This window comes from Lepus europaeus, chromosome 10, assembly GCF_033115175.1.
Source record: "Lepus europaeus isolate LE1 chromosome 10, mLepTim1.pri, whole genome shotgun sequence".
In the NCBI taxonomy this organism is placed as follows: Eukaryota; Metazoa; Chordata; class Mammalia; order Lagomorpha; family Leporidae; genus Lepus; species Lepus europaeus.
The window spans coordinates 51,916,022-51,934,817 of record NC_084836.1 but is presented as its reverse complement, the minus strand read 5'-3'; the positions used below and the strand labels follow the sequence as shown (position 1 = coordinate 51,934,817).

The 18,796-nt window shown below is 44.5% G+C and overlaps 1 protein-coding gene across 1 annotated transcript; it reads left to right on the top strand.

Annotated features, from left to right (window-relative positions):
• Positions 1-8,367: 8,367 nt before the first annotated feature.
• Positions 8,368-15,052, top strand: LOC133768580 (lysozyme C-like). Its single transcript, XM_062203255.1, has 4 exons — positions 8,368-8,509; positions 9,063-9,227; positions 12,134-12,212; positions 14,312-15,052. The coding sequence occupies exons 1-4, from the start codon at positions 8,374-8,376 to the stop codon at positions 14,376-14,378; spliced, it is 447 nt and encodes a 148-aa protein (XP_062059239.1). The 5' UTR covers positions 8,368-8,373; the 3' UTR covers positions 14,379-15,052.
• Positions 15,053-18,796: the final 3,744 nt, after the last annotated feature.

The following is an 18,796-nucleotide window of genomic DNA, read 5'->3' as shown; positions in this document are numbered from 1 at the left end:
GCACATGAACAGCAAGCTGGATTGGCAGTGGAAAAGCCAGGACTCCAACCAGTGCCCACAAGGGGTGTGGTTATCCCAGGTGGTGGCTTTACCTGCTACACCACAATGCTGACCCTAGGCCAAGCCATTTCTACACTGATTACATCATGAGGAGGTTTGAGGGTGGTATCTCTAGAAGACATAGAGCATTAATCAAAGGAAATATGTTATTTATGAATATATGATAAAGTTTAAATACAGTTCTAATCATTATCAGAACCCTATAAGAGCATATACCAAGGATCATGCTGGATTTCCAAAGGAAAGTCTTCAGGGGCTAAATTAAGACATTCAGGGTCAGTGGAGATATCATATAACAACATACAGGTAAAAAGTAAAAGTTTGCGGTCATCAGTTATCCTGTTTGGCTCATCTTATGTTTGTAAAAGACGAGTCAGTGATGGCTTTCACAGTCCTCATTGGTTTAGGTGTTGAATCAGGTGCATGCTTGTAGTGCGGAATGTGTGTCCAGTGATTGACTCCTTTCAGTTTGGCAGTGCAGGAGCTGGTAAGATGCACTTGATACAGTCCTTTCCATCAAGGCTGTGGGGACTCCTTTATTTGGTTCCTTTTCCAAAGCAAAAAATCTCCAGGGATATTTTTTTGGAAAGGCCAAAAGATGGAGATACGGTTGGGGATATTCCATCTGCAGATTCATTCCCCTAAATGCCCACCATAGCCAGGACTAGGCCAGGCTGAAGCCAGGAGCCAGAACTCAACTTCAGATCTCCCACTTGGGTGACAGGGACCCAAGTACCTGAGCTGTCACCACTGTGTCCAAGCGCGCACAGTAGCTGGAATCTGGAATCAGAAGTGGCGGAGGAACTCTCACCTCTTGAATGTACTCTTAAATGGGATGTGGGTGTTCTGAGCAGCCTCTTAACAGCTGTAAAATGCCAGCCCCACGAAGTCCCAGGGTTCAGTCTGTGGTCTTTGGTGTCTTCATCTCCCAGGAGCTCACTGTGGAAAGACTCAATTAGCAATTTTTTATTTTTCTAACAGAACTTGTTCCTCCAACCCAGAGGACAGGAGGTAATACACAAGGTGGAAATGTTGGCTTATACGTTTACAAAGGGTGCTGTTGTTGAACCACAAGTCCTCCTATTTGCACACATTATTACTATTTTAAAAACTGAATTCATCTGAGAAAGGGGACATTTATTATTATTATTATTAGTTATTATTATAGGCCTGTAGAAATGAGCAGATCATGTCAAAGCCCCATAAATCTTCCCATTCAAAATGGGGTTAGGGAATTGATGAGTTAGAGTAAATGGAGTGTAACTGGGCACAGCAGTGTGACAGAATGTGACAGGTGCAGAGGTAAAGGGTAAGGAAAGTCCTTAAAGCATGCACCTTGATAAATCATGCCTTCACATCGCATGTTTAAACATGGCTGTAGAAACATCATAGCATGTGTGTCACCTAACATGATAACGAAGCATAAGGTAACCCTCAGATCAGTCTGAGTCGATCTGCACAGGCTCCCTTTACAATCTTGACTGCCACAAATTAGGTCTAGTCGTATCAGGGGTTTTGGAAAGACATGGCAGCAGATTTTTTCTTAATCCCAAAGAAGTATTATGTTACTGTGCAATAGGTGGGCAAATGACTATTGTCAGCTGTTAGTGTGTTATGCAGTGTTGGGAAGCTTGCTGTCCGTGGTTTCATTGGGAGCCACTGAGATCACCCTCATGCAAGGGCATGTTCTTGACCTATAAGTTCTAATTGTTGTGGGGAATTCAGTCCCCAGCTGGGCTTCCTCGACGTTTTTGCTCCACATGAGAAAAGAATTCAGGGAGGAGGGCCTAGCATTGTGATGCAGTGAGTTAAGCCACTGCTACAACACCAGCTTCCCATATGAGCTGACCTGAGTTCCATGTGCTCCACTTCTGATCCAGTTCCCTGCTAATGCACCAGGCAAAGAGTTAAAGATGGCCCTGGTCCGTTGCCTTTCAAATAAATAAATAAATCTTAAAAAAAAAAAGAAATGAAAGAGGAGATGCAAAGGTATAGAGGAGAGCAGGATTTATTGAAAGAGATAGCACATGCTCAGGTGTGAGTCCAGGCAACCTCTCTTTAGGAGGAGGGAAGGGCTGCTGCCCCCACCAGCAGGTCGTCCTTTTATAGGCTAGGGGATGGTGCCCAGGGCAGGTCAGTATTCGAAGGTGGTGGGGTTTGGGCGGGACTTGAGCACCACTAGCTTTGATGTTGCTTTATTGGGGACCTCAGAAGTATCATGGTGTCTCCATGCAGGGCTGGAGCACACAGTGCTGTCTCTAGGAAGGCGTCATGGCAGCTTATGTACCATGGGAAGCGAGCCTCCAGTGCATGATGGGGAATGGGTGTACTGAACCTGCAGTCATGCTGATACTTCCAGCCTGCCAACTGTCACTCACAAAAGGAAATGGGGTTTGGGCTGCTCACCCGTGCAGTCCTCAGCTTCTCATTCCCTAGCTACCTGCCTGTCCACATCATAACTGTTGGCTACCATAACTAACAGGCTTGTCCTAGGGCAGGGGCCTATGTCAAGACTTCTTGAGAGTAATTACTTTGAGAAGTAATTTTAAATTCTTTTGTAGATCATAGTATGTCTTGAATTGGACCATGAAATCCTGAGACTAAGGTTTTAACTCTTTGTGTCCAGGGAACATAGGTAATATGTAGTTCCCCACATCCAGTGGGTTTGGTTCTAAAAGATGCAGTTACAAGATTTGTCCCTTCATGTAGGGTTTCCTTCCTTTCATTAATTACAGGCAAAGGTTCAGGTGCAGGGAGGTGAGGAAAGTTGAGATCCAGAGTATGAGGAAACTAGGGGGAGGAAGGACAGGGAGGAACTGCATGTAGACCAAGTGGGTGTGCAGATTCAATGTGGTTGGTTTTCCTGTTGCAGCTCCAGTGGCCCTTTTAAGTTCTGTGACAGTCCAAACATTTTCTTACTTGCTTCAAGTATTGAGATGAATTTATCATCCTTTTTTTTTTAAGCTTCAAAGTACCAGTCAAAATAGCTTTCTTATTCTATGTATTTTGTTCAAGAGTCTACCCTTTCTAACTTTTTAAGAAAAGATTTATTTATTTGTAAGGTGGTGTTAAAGAGGGAGAAAAAGATCTTCCATCTCCAAATTCTCCAAATTCATTCTCCAAATGCCTGTAACAACCAAGGTTAGGCCAGAATTAAGCCAGGAATTCCATCCAGGTAGCCCACATGGGCGGCTGGGACCCAAGTGCTGGAGCCGTCATCCACTGCCTCCCAGGGGCGTTAGCAAGAAGCTGGATTTAAATAAGAAGCATGGAGTAGCTGGGAGGCAGACTGGGCACACTCACATGGGGAGCAGTCCTCCCAAGTGCCTTTCCAATGTTTACCGAAGAAAAACTAATTTTACAATATTAAATATTTCCCATTTTTTGAAATGTAAGACTTAAATCACCTTTAATAAAATGTTTTTATTTACTCAGATATTTCCATGCGCACCAGAAAGAAGTTGATCTCCTTGTTGTTTAGTTTTTGAAATAGCCAATAGATAGGATCAAGAAGGAGCAGCCTCTTACACATGACTTTAGGTACTGAGAAATGCTCTGAGCAAGAAGGACAAAAAGAAAAAGGGAAAAATGGGCCAGGAATAAATCTGGGACATCAATGACCAGAAGGGATGTCTGGAGGCCCAGGAGTAGTTAGCATTCCACCCAGGAAGAAGCTGAGGTCAGAGGAGCTCAAGCGTCCCATGCTGGTACCAAGTGCTAATCTGGACCTCCAGGGGTCCTGAGTCTTCTCTGGGTCCCATGTTGGGCACCACAATACTGTTGATGGAAATAAGCAAGATCTGTAAAAGGACGAATTTAAGGTGTATTCAGGGCAGAAGCCAAGTGACTTTCAATGAGAATTGGGAAGTGTTCTAGAGTGGTCAGTTCTTGTGAGAATTTATGATTTATGTATCACACAGTGAGCACACATTGGCTTGGCCTAAAAAATGGGATTTAGATAAAGGGGGGAGAATAAATTTCTTACTGGCTGAAGATTGTTTTCTTCATCTTCAGGGACTAGGAGAGTTGGAAAGCAGCTATGGAAAAGGTTACTGATTAACATTAGGGAGAATATTTCTGAGAATAGATAAGAAATGTATTGTCAAAGAACAAAGGATAGCTCAAGGTTGCTCCAGATGTGCACATCTCCGACACCAAACTAAGCTAATCAATAAGAGTAATAGCTCAGTGCCGCCACACAGATAAGTCGAGTGGGTGTTTCTCTTCCATGGGGTTCAGGCCTTTTAGAGGCCCTTTGATCTCAGAGTTAAAGGGACTAAAAAGACCTCTTTAAATAGTTACATATTATTATGCACTAAGTTTCCAAATATTTGTTTATTCCACTCTAAGAAATTAGACTTTATCTATCCAAACATTTGAAAAGAAGAGCTAATCTCATTGTCAGAGGCTGAAACCAACATAGGTAATAACTGGATGTTCTTTGCCCTTGAGTTTAGAAGAATATATAAGAGACTAGAGATGAACTCTTTTAGCTCCTTTTTTGTCTCTGAGTCCTGAAAAATCTGTCTCACTGTTTCAAAAATTAGGCCTGGCCTAATACATCAAGTTATACTTGGTTTTTGGACAGGGTCCAGCAGTCATAGCCAATACTGACAGTCTGTAAAGGCCAAAGAGAAAGAGACTGTCACTGATGAAAAACAAGGATAGCTACGAAGTGATGGTATTCTTGTGTGGCTCAGAATCTGTCTTCATAGGTTGATCTGGAAGCACAGTTCCTCTGGAGTGCTGATTGCATCATTTTTAAAAATGTGCAGAAGGAGCACTACTTGCTGCAAGCACAGGTGGTGGAGGCCGGGGCCTGGGCTTAGGAGGCAGCATGTTTCTTGGTGCTGGGGTCAGGGAGCTGGTGCATGTCCTCCTGCTGGAGAACACTGATAGGCAAGTGTAGGGACTGAAGGAGCGCTAGGTTCTCAGGCAATGCTTTGTTGCAAATCCTTGAAGAGTTCCCCTCTAGCTGTCTTCCATGCAAATACTGTATGATTGCATTTGTTTTGGAACTTGACCAGGATTTCAGCAGTAGCTCATTGTAAAACTTGGCACCGTCTTTCAAAATAGCGATTCATCTGGCTCCTGTAGGAACTAGGATGTTGCACCAGCTGTCACATAAACCCCTGGATCAGCCCCTCCTCCACAGGCCTGGCATCCACCGCATCCAGGATATCCTGGATGTTGCCAAACGTCCATGCCCATGGGCTATAATCTTTTCACCCACAGAGGTATAACGCGCTGTTTTTTCCAGCATATCACCCAGGACCCCAGCAACCTTCATGTCCCTTCGCTGAGCCCCCACAGCAGTCCTATCCATAGCAGCAATCTGTCTGCTCAGAAGCTCAGCTGGTTCAGTTTAGAGGGGAAGATATAGCGACCCTGCATTAATTTTACTAAACTCCGTGCACTTGTTAATATAGTGTACTCTACTGTACTGAATGTGGTATATAATTTCTGTATGTGGCTAAAAGCTAAAAGCTGTGCCCTTGTTCCATGTGAAATCTGCTGCTGTTGCAATATAAACACTAAGTGTAATGGAATTTGAAGTAAATTACATTGCACTTCATAAAGTTTGAAAACTAGGAACTAAGCCTGGAAGTGAAACATGTGAGATTACTCTTCTTTTTACATGAGACATGGTTGGATGTCAGATACTTATAAAGATGGCTTCAGTACTGATAGTCAAAAAACTAAACTTTCTTTTGTCTACTGATGTGCTTTGATTTCCAATATGCTATTTTGAGTAAACAAATCATTATAAATCTTTTTTTTTCTTTTGACAGGCAGAGTTAGACAGAGAGAGACAGACAGACAGAGAGAAAGGTCTTCCTTCTGTTGGTTCACCCCCCAAATGGCCGCTATGGCCGGCGCTGCGCCAATCCATAGCCAGGAGCCAGGAGCTTCCTCCTGGTCTCCCATGCGGGTGCAGGGACCCAAGCACTTGGGCCATCCTCCACTGCCTTCCCGGACCACAGCAGAGAGCTGGACTGGAAGAGGAGCAACCGGGACAGAATCCGGCATCCCAACCAGGACTAGAACCTGGGGTGCTGGTGCCACAAGCAGAGGATTAGCCTAGTGTGCTATGGTACTGGCCTACAAATCTTATAATTTAAAAATAAATTGCTTACAAGCTGGGGCTGGCACAATGGCACAGTAGGTTAATCCTCCACCTGTGGCGCCGGCATCCCATATGGGCGCCGGTTCTGGTCCCGGCTACTCCACTTCCAATCTTGCTCTCTGCTGTGGCCTGGGAAAACAGTAGAAGATGGTCCAAGTGCTTGGGCCCCTGGACCCACATGGGAGATTGGAAGATGCAACTGGCTCCTGGTTTTGGATCGGCACAGCTCCAGCCATTGCGGCTACTTAGGGGGTGAGCCAATGGAAGGAAGACCTTTCTCTCTCTCCCTCTCACTGTCTGTAACTCTGCTTCTCAAATAAATAAATAAAATCTTTAAAAAAATTACTTACAAGACAAAAAAAATGTGCGAAGCCTCTTCGGATGGGTATTTTAAAAGGAAACACTTAGTTGAATAAAGTCCTATTGCCTTAAAATGACCTCTTTGGGGGCCAGCGCAGTGCTGTAGCAAGTAAAGCCGCAGCCTGCAGGGCCGGCATCCCATATGGGCACTAGTTTGGGTCCTGACTACTGCACTTGTAATCCAGCTCTTTGCTATGGCCTGGGAAAGCAGTGGAAGATGGCCCAAGTCCTTGGGTCCTTTCGCCCATGTGGGAGACCTGGAAGAAGCTCCTGGCTCCTGGATTTGGGTCAACCTAGCCTGGCCATTGTGGCCATCTGGAGAGTGAACCAACTACTGGAAAACCTCTTTCTCTCTCTCTGCTTTTGCCTCTCTGTAACTCTGCCTTTCAAATAAATAAATGAATCTTTTTTTAAAAAAAGTGACCTATTCCATTCTGACATAAAAGTGGGAGGCCAGTCACGATGGAGAAGGAGTTAGGAAAGTTGTTCACGTGACCCTTGTTTGTAACTATAAAACACTGTTTTATAATAATAAAATATATACAACCAGTCAAAAGTAGAAAACCAGCTGAACATTGGGATGCCATGCTTGGACTGGGCTCTCCCTGCCCCCACAAAAAAAAAAAAAAAAAAAAAGTTTTGAGTGCAGAGGCTAGATACCATCAGGCCCTGGTCTCCTAGGAACACTATCTTGGCTTAACTCACTGAATTGAGGGAGTGGTACAGCTGGCCCTACAAGATTCTGGTCTCTAGGCTCATGAGGTCATTTGTTTCTTCAATGGGTACTATGTGGGTGGCCAGTATTTTCTCCAGGGATTCCATTAGGGGAAATAGGGGAAATCCCGGATCCTTGCCAGGGAATCCCAGGTCGGGGCAGGAAATCACTACCTGCATATAGCCCCCAGGCTGATTAACGGCCACTTGACGTCCCTACCAGCAGAGCATCTGGGTGACGCATCGGGCTGGACTCCTGGCTTCCCACTCACCGCTGTCTGAAGCACACATTGCTTTTTCTCCTTACCTCAGTTTCTTCTACAGACAACCAGAGCATTAAACAGAAAAGGAGTGTGCAGGCCTTGGTGCCTGGCCAGCGGGCCAACATGCAGCTGTCCCTTTCCTTTGTCCCTCTTATTTCTGATTCCCCTGTAGTTCTTTAAAAGCCCCAAACACCCTGTCTAGCAGGGTGGTGGTTCTTGAGACCCTGGGGTCTGCCATGCTTTCATCTGTCAGCAGATTAAATGTTCTCTTCCCTTCATCCCAAAACTCGTCCTCATTATTTTGATTGGCACTGGGGTTAGGGACTGAGTTTGTGGTAACAGGCTATGTACCCATGAGTCAAGAGGTCCAAGTGCCATGTCCATTCTCTAGAAAAGTATATACAAAATGATTCTAAGTGGAGATGAATACAAAATAGTGAATTTACACAGACCATTTAATGGAAATGAAAATATTAGGCAAAAAAACACAGCTCATTTTAAGTTACATAAAACAGTCCCTTTTTTCTTCACATTTGCTTAACTCGTAATAACATAGAAGAAAACTTCTATTTTGGAAAACTGCTACTTCCCAGTTCTTCCTGAACAAATATTTAAGCAATGTCTTTTCATCATTTTACTGAGATTAATGTTTAGGACATCAGACCGTTTCTCTTCAAACATTAAAAAAAAAAAAAAAAAAAACCTTTCAATCAGTGAATCAGAAAAACAAGGATGCTTCCAAACAAAGGTTGGAGCCCGCAAGCCACCTGGTGAAGAAGGAAGTTGAAAGAGGTTAAATACTGGGGCTGCCTCTCTCCTGTCAGCATAGAGGTCCAGCTTCCAGTCAACATGAAGGCGCTCCTGATCCTGGGGCTTCTCCTCCTTTCCTACACTGTCCAGGGCAAGATCTATGGAAGGTGTGAGTTGGCCAGAACTCTGAAAAGTCTTGGACTGGATGGCTACAAGGGAGTCAGCTTGGCGAACTGTAAGTCTCCACTCTTTCCAACTTCCTGAGACCATACCCAGCCCATTCCCCAATGCTTTGATAGAGATTCTCTTAGGCCCCAAAATCTCTCCCCTGGCCTGTGAAGAGAGACCAGGAATCATGAAGACTCAAACTGCCCATATTAGCACAGTTAGCATCTTAATGGTAGGTTTTACAGCGACTAACGGGCCCACATCAAAGAAAGGAACATCCGATTTGCTGTTAGACTCAGATAGACCTGAGCCTATCAACTCTGCTGATTTTTCTATTCAAGGCTGCATGTTGCCTGAGCCATGGGAGCAGGGAGAGGGTAAAAGGAAAGAAGAAACTGTTACTTTAATATTTTTGAAGCACCTTCTCTTGCTGCAGTAGTAGCAGAAGTTGGTTTGCATGACAAAAATGGTTCTCTTAAGGGCCTTTCTTCACTAAAGTGTTCAGTTATAAGTTAAACGCATCAAGTCGTTGGTAAAACAGAGTTAGACACATGGATTGCTTTTTGTTTACACTGTAAGTCATTTTATGTTGCTGTTCATTACAAAAATTACTTTTTCAGGGATGTGTTTGACCAAATGGGAGAGCAGTTATAACACAAAAGCTACACACTACAACCCTGGAGACCAAAGCACCGATTATGGAATATTTCAGATCAATAGCCGCTACTGGTGTGATGACGGCAAAACCCCAGGAGCAGTTAACGCCTGCCATATACCCTGCAGTGGTAAGACTGGATAATACTTGAGTGATGGCACAGGACCCCTCTGGGTGTCTTGTAAGAGTAGAGATTCAAGACAAATTCGTGAGGGACCTAGGAAAGCTCCCATCATAGCTTCCAGAAAGTTTTGTTATCCTCCTCCTAATTCCCCAAGTAAGAAAGTAAAGAGCTGGTAGTATGAAAGGTTGGTGCTCTTTCATATGCGCAAGTTTCTGGAATGATCTGTTAACTGATTGTAAATGGCCTCACTGATGCTTTCCTCCTGCTGACTCAGGGGAGGAGAGGAGAGATTTGGTCTTGGTTCCTATTTTGATTGTGTATGTATTACTATGAAATGTTCTGAATACACAGAAAATTGGAGGTGGTAGTATAACAAACAGCCATAAATGCAGCTTTTTATTTATTTATTATCTTTATTTGAAAGATAGAGTTATGCAGAGAGGGAGAGACAGAGAGGTCTTCCATCTGCTGTTTCACTCCCTAAATGACTGCAACAGCTGGGGCTGGGCATGCTGGAGCCAGGAGCCAGGAGCTTCATCCGGGTGGGTATAGGGCCTCAAGCACATGAGCCATCTTCTGCTGCTTTCCCAGGTGCATTAGCAGGGAGCTGGATCAGAAGTAGAACAGCCACAAATTGAGTAGCAACCATATGGGATCCCAGCATCATAGGCGAGCAGCATAACCCACTGCACCACATGCTGGCCCCCATAAATCCAACTTCATACTTTCTTTCTTTCTTTATTTTAAATACAGAAGGACAAACACACATATCTCATATCTACTTCCCATTCCCTAAACACCCCCAACAGCTGGGTGTGGGCCAGGCAGAAGCTAGGAGCCCAGAACTCATTCTCAGCCTGCCATGTGTGTGGCAGGGACCCAGCTACCGGAGCCATCACCTGCTCCATCTCCGGATAGCAGGGAGCTAGGATTGGGAGCAGACTGAGGACTCTGAACCCAGGCAATCCAGTATGGGATGCAGGCTTCCAAGCGGCATCTTTCTTGCTTTGCCTAATGACTGCCCTCAGATATCTGACTTTTAAATTCTTAACTTTTTGCAATAGTTGCTTTTTCTTTATGTAGTTTTTGTTGAAGGATTTTAAAATGAATTAAAAACATTATGTCTTTCATTTCTAAATTCTGTAGTTTGTATCTCTAAAAACCGCAGTTCATACATAATCATTATACAACAGCCAGCACTTGGCCGCCAGGCCAAAGCCAGGAGCCAGGAACTCCATTTGGTCTCCCAAATGGGTGGTAGGAACCCAGATATTTCCCAGGCACATTGACAGGGAACTGGGTCAGAATGAAGCAGCCAGGACCTAAACAAGTTCTCCAAAAGGGGATGTTGGTGTCTCAAGCAGCAGTTTGACCTGCTGTACCACACAACACCCACATCAAGAAGATTAATTTTAGCATATTCTTTTTAAAATCTAGTTAATTTACTTTCAAATGTATTTTGCATTGTATAATAGGATGTAGTCATTAAATAAAAAATGGAAAATACAAACTGGAATAAAATAGCAACCGTAACCTTACTACCAGAGATGTCTGACCATTGTCACTTTTGGTATATATTCTTCCAGAGTGTACATCAATCATGTACATGCAAGTAAAATTACAGGGACTGGCACTGAGGTGTAGCAGGTAAAGCCATCGTCAGCAGTGATGGCATCCCATATGGATGCTGGTTCAAGTCCCAGCTGTTCCACTTCCTATCCAGCTCCCTGCTAATGTGCTGGGAAAGCAGCAGAAGATGGCCCTAGAGATTGGGCCCTTGCACCCAAGTGGGAGACCTGGAATTAGCTTCTAGCTCCTGGCTTTGGATTGGCCCAGCTTTGGCTGTTGAGATCATTTGGGGAGTGAACCAGTAGATGGAAGATATCTCTGTCTCTCCCTCTTTCTCTCTCTGTAACTCTGCCTTTCAAATAAATAAATAAGCCTAAAAATAAAATTATATCATGTATACAGGTACCCATATATAAACATGACAGCAATGTAAATTTTTACAAAAATTAAATTGTATTAAATAGACTGCTATACAGTTTACATCTGACACAATACTATCTCCCTATCAACAAATACAAATATCTATTATCATTTTAAAGGATGAGTAGAATTCCACTCTATGATTATTCTGTAATGTGTTTATCTACTTCTTCCTATTTTTTTTTTTTGACAGGCAGAGTGGATAGTGAGAGAGAGACAGAGAAAGGTCTTACTTTTTGCTGTTGGTTCACCCTCCAATGGCCGCTGCGGCCGGCGCATCGTGCTGATCCGAAGGCAGGAGCCAGGTGCTTCTCCTGGTCTCCCATGCAGGTGCAGGGCCCAAGGACTTGGGCCATCCTCCACTGCCTTCCCGGGCCATAGCAGAGAGCTGGCCTGGAAGAGGGGCATCCGGGATAGAATCCGGCGCCCTACCGGGACTTGAACCCGGTGTGCCGGCACCACAATGTGGAGGATTAGCCTGTTAAGCCACGGTGCTGGCTCTACTTCTTCCTGTTAAGCAATTAGGTTGTTTCCAGTTTTTCACTTAATAATTGCTGTGAACATCTTCATGCAAACACCTTTGGATAGATGTCTCATTAGTTCTTTATGATGAAGTTGCAATAGTACAATTGCCGAGTAAAAAATTACTAGGCATGCTTTTTCCTACAGTGTCTAGTATGCAGTGGACCTTCCATATCATGGTAATTCCAGAGCTTCCATTGTAAATGAGACAAAATGCTTTATTTGCTGCCTGAGAGAAAAGAGTGAAGAGAGTTTTTCCCCACCATTACTGCCTAATGGACTCTTGAAAAATAATTTCTTAATATTCTTTCCTTAGTCCAACAAAATAAAACTGGCTAACCCTAAATGTAAAATGAAATCGCTGTGCAATTTGTTTTCATTTCTCACCACCTATTTTTCAGATTTGTTGAAAAATGACATCACTCAAGCTGTAGCTTGCGCAAAGAGGGTCGTCAGCGATCCACAAGGCGTCAGAGCATGGTATGTGTTTCATATATACGTGAGAGAAGACTTTCTAAGCCCAAAATATGCTGTTGAGAACTGAATATGGTAGTTTTGAGTCTGTGCTACAGTGTATTGCCTAAATCCTTGAAGAAACAATGTATTTTAATGGACTCAGAATCTCATTCTTTCATTCCTCATTTTGGAGGATTTCTAGGGTTTCTAAGACTGTCCACACTCTGCCAGTTCCTTGCCGTGTCTTGAGATTAGGTTTAGAATAAGTGAATGTGGAACGTGCTGTACCTGCTGTTGCACAGAGCACCTCACTCAGTGTTTGCACTTGGCATCCTGTGCTTTCCTGAGGGCAGAAGGGAGGCTGAAGTGCTTTGTGTGTGTATTTCCCTTTAGCAAGTAGCAATGCCTCAGTCTGTCTGTGGTCTTCACTTTAGTTATTTGTCTACTTTTATAAAAAATGAACTAGACAGTGTAAAATGTCACAATGTCAGATGGAACTGCATAAAACATTTTGGCTTCCTTTTCTTCAGAGAAGGTGTTATTTGGAAACTTTCCCATCCCCCACCCAACCGCCCATTCTTCTACATCCAAAGTCGAAGGCAGGTTATCTTACCGGATCCATCACATCTTCTGAACTGTAAAACCACTCATCCCACTTTTTACAAACCTTTATTGAGTTACTATATTTAAGGGTCAAAGAGACAGAGACAGAAAAGATCTTCTATGCACCGATTCAGTCTGACATGGCCACAACAGCCAGGGCTGGGCCAGGCCAAAGCCAGGAGGCCAGAACACAGTCTTAGTTTCCCACATGGGGGGCAGAGATGCAAGTACTTGAGCCATCAGCTTCTGCTTCCCAGGGTGCGCATTAGCAGGCAGCTGGCAGCAGAAGGGAAGACCCGGATACTCACACCAGCACCATGGTGGATGCAGACATCTGGATGAGCAACATCATGGCTGCACAGAACCCTGCCCCCCACTTAGGCCACTTTCCTCCCATCTTCAGCAACCCAGAAAACTTATGCTGTGCCGTAGAAGATGCCACAAAAAGGATGGTGCACTTTGTAACACAGCAGCCTCCCATCCTAGGGAGGTGAATAGGCCTCCACCCCAGACACAGAACTCTCTTGTTTTCTTTCCATGTCCTTTTGACTAGACCCAAGCATGCATTCATTGGGCTAGCTGCGGCACAATCTGGTCCCTCCTTAGAGAAATGAAAAACACTAAATACCAGCCATCCAATGACTTCTGAGAAAGAAGTCAGCAACAGCTTGAAGAAAAATTCCTCTTTTCAACCAAAAATGTGGGTAGACCCAGGTAAATATGTATATTGACAAGAAACTGAAGATTTGTTCACATACAAAATTAACCATGATTTCTTGTCTTTATGCTTTTTTGTCACATCAAAGGTTTAATTGCAACATTGGACCTCAGTTCTTATTTAGTAATTCTGTGTCTCAGGAGGAGTCAAGATTGAAGACATCACTATATGTCACTTTTTAGCATCTCTCCTCATTTCAAATTAGAACATGTATTTGAAATGTAGTGCCGTGGTCTCAGCTGTGCTGTTGATAGTGGCTGAAACCGGAAGACATTTTTTAAGCCCTTCGGTCATCCATCCTTGCTATTTATGTCGCCTTCTTGTTTGGAACAAGAAGCAAAGAAATTCACAAACACCTGTCTCAAATTAACAGGTCCTCAGCTTGCAAAGTCATTTCTTCATAGTGAAGCAAGCTTGAGGAGAGGGCCCGCTTCAGCTGTTTCTTTCTTCCTGGAGAAGCAGGCAGGATAGCTGCATCCCAAGGGCAAAAGCAGAGTGTCCGTTTGCGTTCCAAATCCTGGAAGTATGTGGAGAAGACCCCCACCTTTGCAGAACATGGAAAGAGACTGGATAGGAGTCAGAATTCTGTCTTCAAGATGAACACGCAGAGGTCAAGGCTAATGTTCTTCCCGTGTTGGGGAAGCTCGCACGGTGCAGCAGCTGCACTTGGCCATCCCTCTCCTTTTCTAGGTTGTTTTCGTTCATGAGGTGTTTTGTTCTCCCAAAATGTTTGAAGTCTGTACTTGTATTTTTCCATGAAGACATATTTTCACCCCTTCACTTGTTTTGCCTTTCTCTACAGGATGGCGTGGAGAAGTCATTGTCAAAACCGAGATCTCACTTCGTATATTCAGGGCTGTGGAGTGTAACTGCAGAATTTTCTTCTTCCGCTCATCTTGTCCCTTTTTTCAGTAGCCAGTGTTGCCTTTTCAAACAAACTAACATTGTCCCAGAAGCAGGAGCAAAATATGGCCTTTCTTCTTAGCTACCAAATACATCGCCAGTGCACTCAGTTCTTAAACCGAAATAACCCAGACTTACTCTTCCTCAGTTTTGGATTAAAATATTAAAGAGGACAGTCTCATAACACATGTGTCTAGAGCAGAATGCCAGCTGCGTGGGCCCCGATGCCTCCTGTCAGGCACCTCCAACACAGGAACACTGACCCCTCTTCAGTGGGTGATACACAGCTGTTAAGGGAGCAGTCGTACTGCCTGGGTTAAGAATTTTGTTTTCATAAGGTGTATGTGACCTTTGGTTTGAATATTTTCTGGGAAAGATTTCATTTATACATCTTTACAAAAAGAATGTCCAGTTAAATATCAATCTGTTTTAGCCCCTTAAAGAACATTTAGATGCATCTTGCTATTGTGGAGGGGTTAGATGAGCAGTTGCTGTTTCTTAACTTTATTTAGATTTGTGCATTATAACTAAATCTGAGTCAGGTGAGCTCACAGGTATTGAAATGATTGCTGATTAACCACAGGTGTGAAATTATGCATGTTGTAAAAAAGTATATTATCATTAAAGGCTTTGCAGTGCATACCTTTGTCTTTCTTTCTTAATAAATATTTATTTACTTACTTTATTTGAAAGGAAAGGGGCCGAGATAGATGAACACACAGAGGTCTCCCATCCACCAGTTCACTCCTCAGATGCCTACAACCACTGTGGTAGGAGCAGGCCAAAGTCAGGAAGCAGTAACTCAGTCCAGGTCTGCATTGTGGGTGGCAGGGACCCAACCACTTGAACCATGACCTGCTGTATCCTAGGATGTGCATAGCAGGAAGCTAGAACTGGGAGTGGGGCTGGGTCTCAAACCCAGGCATGCCACTGTGGCAGGCAGGGATTAGAACCGGCACCCACATGGGATGCCAGTGCTGCAGGCTGGGGCTTTACCCCACTACACCACTGCACCGGCTCCCTCTCCGTAATCTTAAGGCCCTATATCCAACAACAACAACAAAAATTAGGTTAAAAAAATTCATCTTTTTCTATAATTCAGTTTGGCCACACTATAAACTAGATAATAAAGGTCAATGGCTTGGGGCTGGCATTGTTGCATAGTGGGTAAAGCTACCACCTGTGAAGCCAGCACCCCACATGGACACCAGCTCATGTCTCAGCCGCTCCACTTCCCATCCAGCTCCCTGCTAATGGCCTGGGAAGAGCAGCAGCAGATGGTCCAAGTGTGTGGACCCTTATACCTACATGGGAGACCTGGAGGAAGCTCCTGTCTCCTGTCTTCGGCCTGGCCCAGCCCTAGCCATCATGACCTTCTGGGGAATGAGCCAACGGGTGGGAGATATCTCTCTGTTTCTTCCTCTTTAATTCCGACTTTCAAAATAAATAAGTAATTTTTTAAGATTTATTTATTTATTTGAAAGAATTACAGAGGAGGGGCCCAGTGCTGTGGCATAGCAGGTAAGGCCACCATCCTCCAATGCCAGCATCCCAAATGGGTGCCCGTTCAAATCCCGGCTGCATCACTTCCCATCCAGCTCTCTGCTATGGCCTGGGGAAGCAGTAGATGGCCCAAGTCCTTGGGTCCCCGTACCCATGTGGGAGACCTGGCTCCTGGCTTTGGATTGGTATAGTTCTGGCCATTGTGGTCAACTGGAGAGTGAACCAACGGATGAAAGACCCCTCTCTCTTTCTCTGCCTCTCTCTCTCTCTCTCTCCCTTTCTGTGTGTAACTCTGACTTTCGAGTAAATAAATAAATAAATAAATATTTTTTTAAAAAGATTATAAAGTGGGGAAGATAACAGAGAAAGAGGTCTTTGATTCGCTGGTTCACTCCCCCAAATGGCCACAACAGCAGGGGCTGGGCCAGACTGAAGCCAGGAGCCAGGAGCCAGGAGCTGCTGGGTATCCTGCATGGATGCAGGGACCTCAGAGCCTGAGCCATCTTCTGCTGCTTTCCCAGGCACATTAGCACGGAGCTAGATTGGAAGTGGAGCAGCCAGGACTCAACTGGAGCCCATTTGAGATGCCTGCACTGCAGACAGTGGGCCAACCTGCTATGCCACAGTGCCATGAATAAATATTTTTTAGAAATATTTAATGGCTCGAAATGGTACCTCTGACTCCCAGATTATCTGAGATGTAGATAACTTCATTCATCACAATGGAAAAGAGCATGAGCATTTTTCTGTCTGTAGCCTTCCTCGCCCTGTCAGTCTTGCACTACATACCAATTTCTCCTCCTCAGGGAGAAGATCTGGCCTTTAACCCTGAACCTCTTAGAAGGGATAGCAAACCCCTCATCTCTTATCCTCCAAAATCTGAGCCAGACTTTGATCTGTCAGATCGTGCCACGCCCACCGCTGTCCACCTCCTCATGCTGCCTCAGCTCCTGCCGTGGAATCCCCTGGACGCTTTGAACTCTCATCCCAGTCTCCTCCTCGCTCCACCCCAATCTGCCCCGTGCCACCCACTTCCCACTCTCAGGGGAGTTTTTCTTCAGCCTCCTTCTCCCCCTACTTCCTGTCTATCCCTTCTCTCCTATCATCCGTGGGCACTCCCAGCAGCCACCTGTGCTTATCTTGCCCCTCTACGAGGTGGCTTGCACAGAGGGTGTCGTTAATGTCCACCTTCCATTCTCTGCTCTGGCTCAAGTTGAAATGTGTTATGGCTCCTACACCGCCGACCCTGCTAGTATGTCACTGTGGAAAGACGCAATTACCAAATTTTCATGTTTGCGTATTGGCTTGTTCCTCCAAGCCAGAGGGCAGGAGGTGATGCACACAATGGAAAGTTGCCTTATACGTTTACAAAGGGTGGTGGTACTGAATCACAGGTCCTCCTACTTGCACACCCTATTTCTATTATAAAACACTCAATTCACCTTCTGAGAAAGTGTATAAGAATATTATTGTTAACGTTATTACAGCCCTCTGGGAGAAAGGGGCCAGTTGTGACGAAACCGACTCCAATCTCCCCATTCAGAAAGGGGTGGAGGAATTTATGGAGTTAGGGTAAGTGGGGTGTAACTGGGCACAGCAATGTGACAGAATGTGACAGGTGCAGAGTAGGGGTGGGAAAGTCCTTGGAGCATGCACCTTGACAAGCCGAGCCTTCACATTCATTGCTGAAACATGATAGCAGGTGTGTCACTTAACATGCTAATGAACCATCAGGTAACTCTTGGGTCAGTATGAGTTCATCTATACAGGCACTAGTTACAGTGTTGGGGCAACTAGTTCTGTCCAGTGTTTTCTGAGACTCTTGAAAGCTTTGTAGATTTTTTTTTAGCAAAGCACTTATTATGAGATAGTAAATTACTGTGCAACACGTAGGCAAATGACTATTGTCAGCTGTTAATGTGTTATGCAATGTTGGGAAGCTTGATGTCAAGCAAGGGGAGGGAGATTCTTTGCTGTCCATGGTTCCAGTGGGAGCCGCTGAGGTCATCCTCCTGCAAGGGGCGTGTTCTTGATCCACAGGGTCTCACTGTTGGCTGAAATGACTAACAGGCTTGTCCTGGTGTGTCCTAGGGTCAGACCGGGCCTGCAGTAAGGCTTCTTGAGTGCTCCTACAACTGTTCTTTCTTCTTTTTTTCCATTGGAGGGGACCTGGCTGATTTTATTTTCCCATATTTAGATCTTCTTGGATTGTAACTTTATTCCTGATATTATCTTCAATCTAAGGGGATGCTGAATGATGTCAGGTAAAAGGTTTTGATTTTTCTATGTTCTCTCAATAGGTGTGGCAGATAAGGGCCAATGTCCTTCTGATAGGAGAGATAAGAACAGTGTAATTCGGGGCCTGCACTGTGGTGCCAGCATCCCATGTGGGTGCCAGTTCGAGTCCTGGATGCTCTACTTCCAATCTAGCTCTCTGCTATAGCTTGGGAAAGCAGTAGAAGATGGTCTAAGTCCTTAGGCCCCTGCACCCACTTGGGAGACCCAGAAGAAGCTCCTGGCTCCTGGCTTCAGATTGGCGCAGCTCCAGCAGTTGTGGCCATTTTGGAAATGAACCAGTGGATGGAAGACCTCTCTCTCTCTCTCTCTCTCTCTCTCTCTCTCTCTCTCTGCCTCTCCTTCTCTCTCTGTGTATCTCTGACTTTCAAGTAAATAAATAAATCTTTTTAAAAAGAAAAGTGTAATTCCCCCTGTTGGGATCTTGAAGTTTTAAAGGCATAAGTTGGAAATTGGAAACTCTTACCTTTTAAACTTTTTTGTTTTTGTTTTGTTTTTTTGTACTCTGAGGGGAAGGGTTTTTTTAATTAAGGTAAAATTTTTTAAAATATTTATTTATTTGAAAGGCGGAATTACAGAGAGGCAG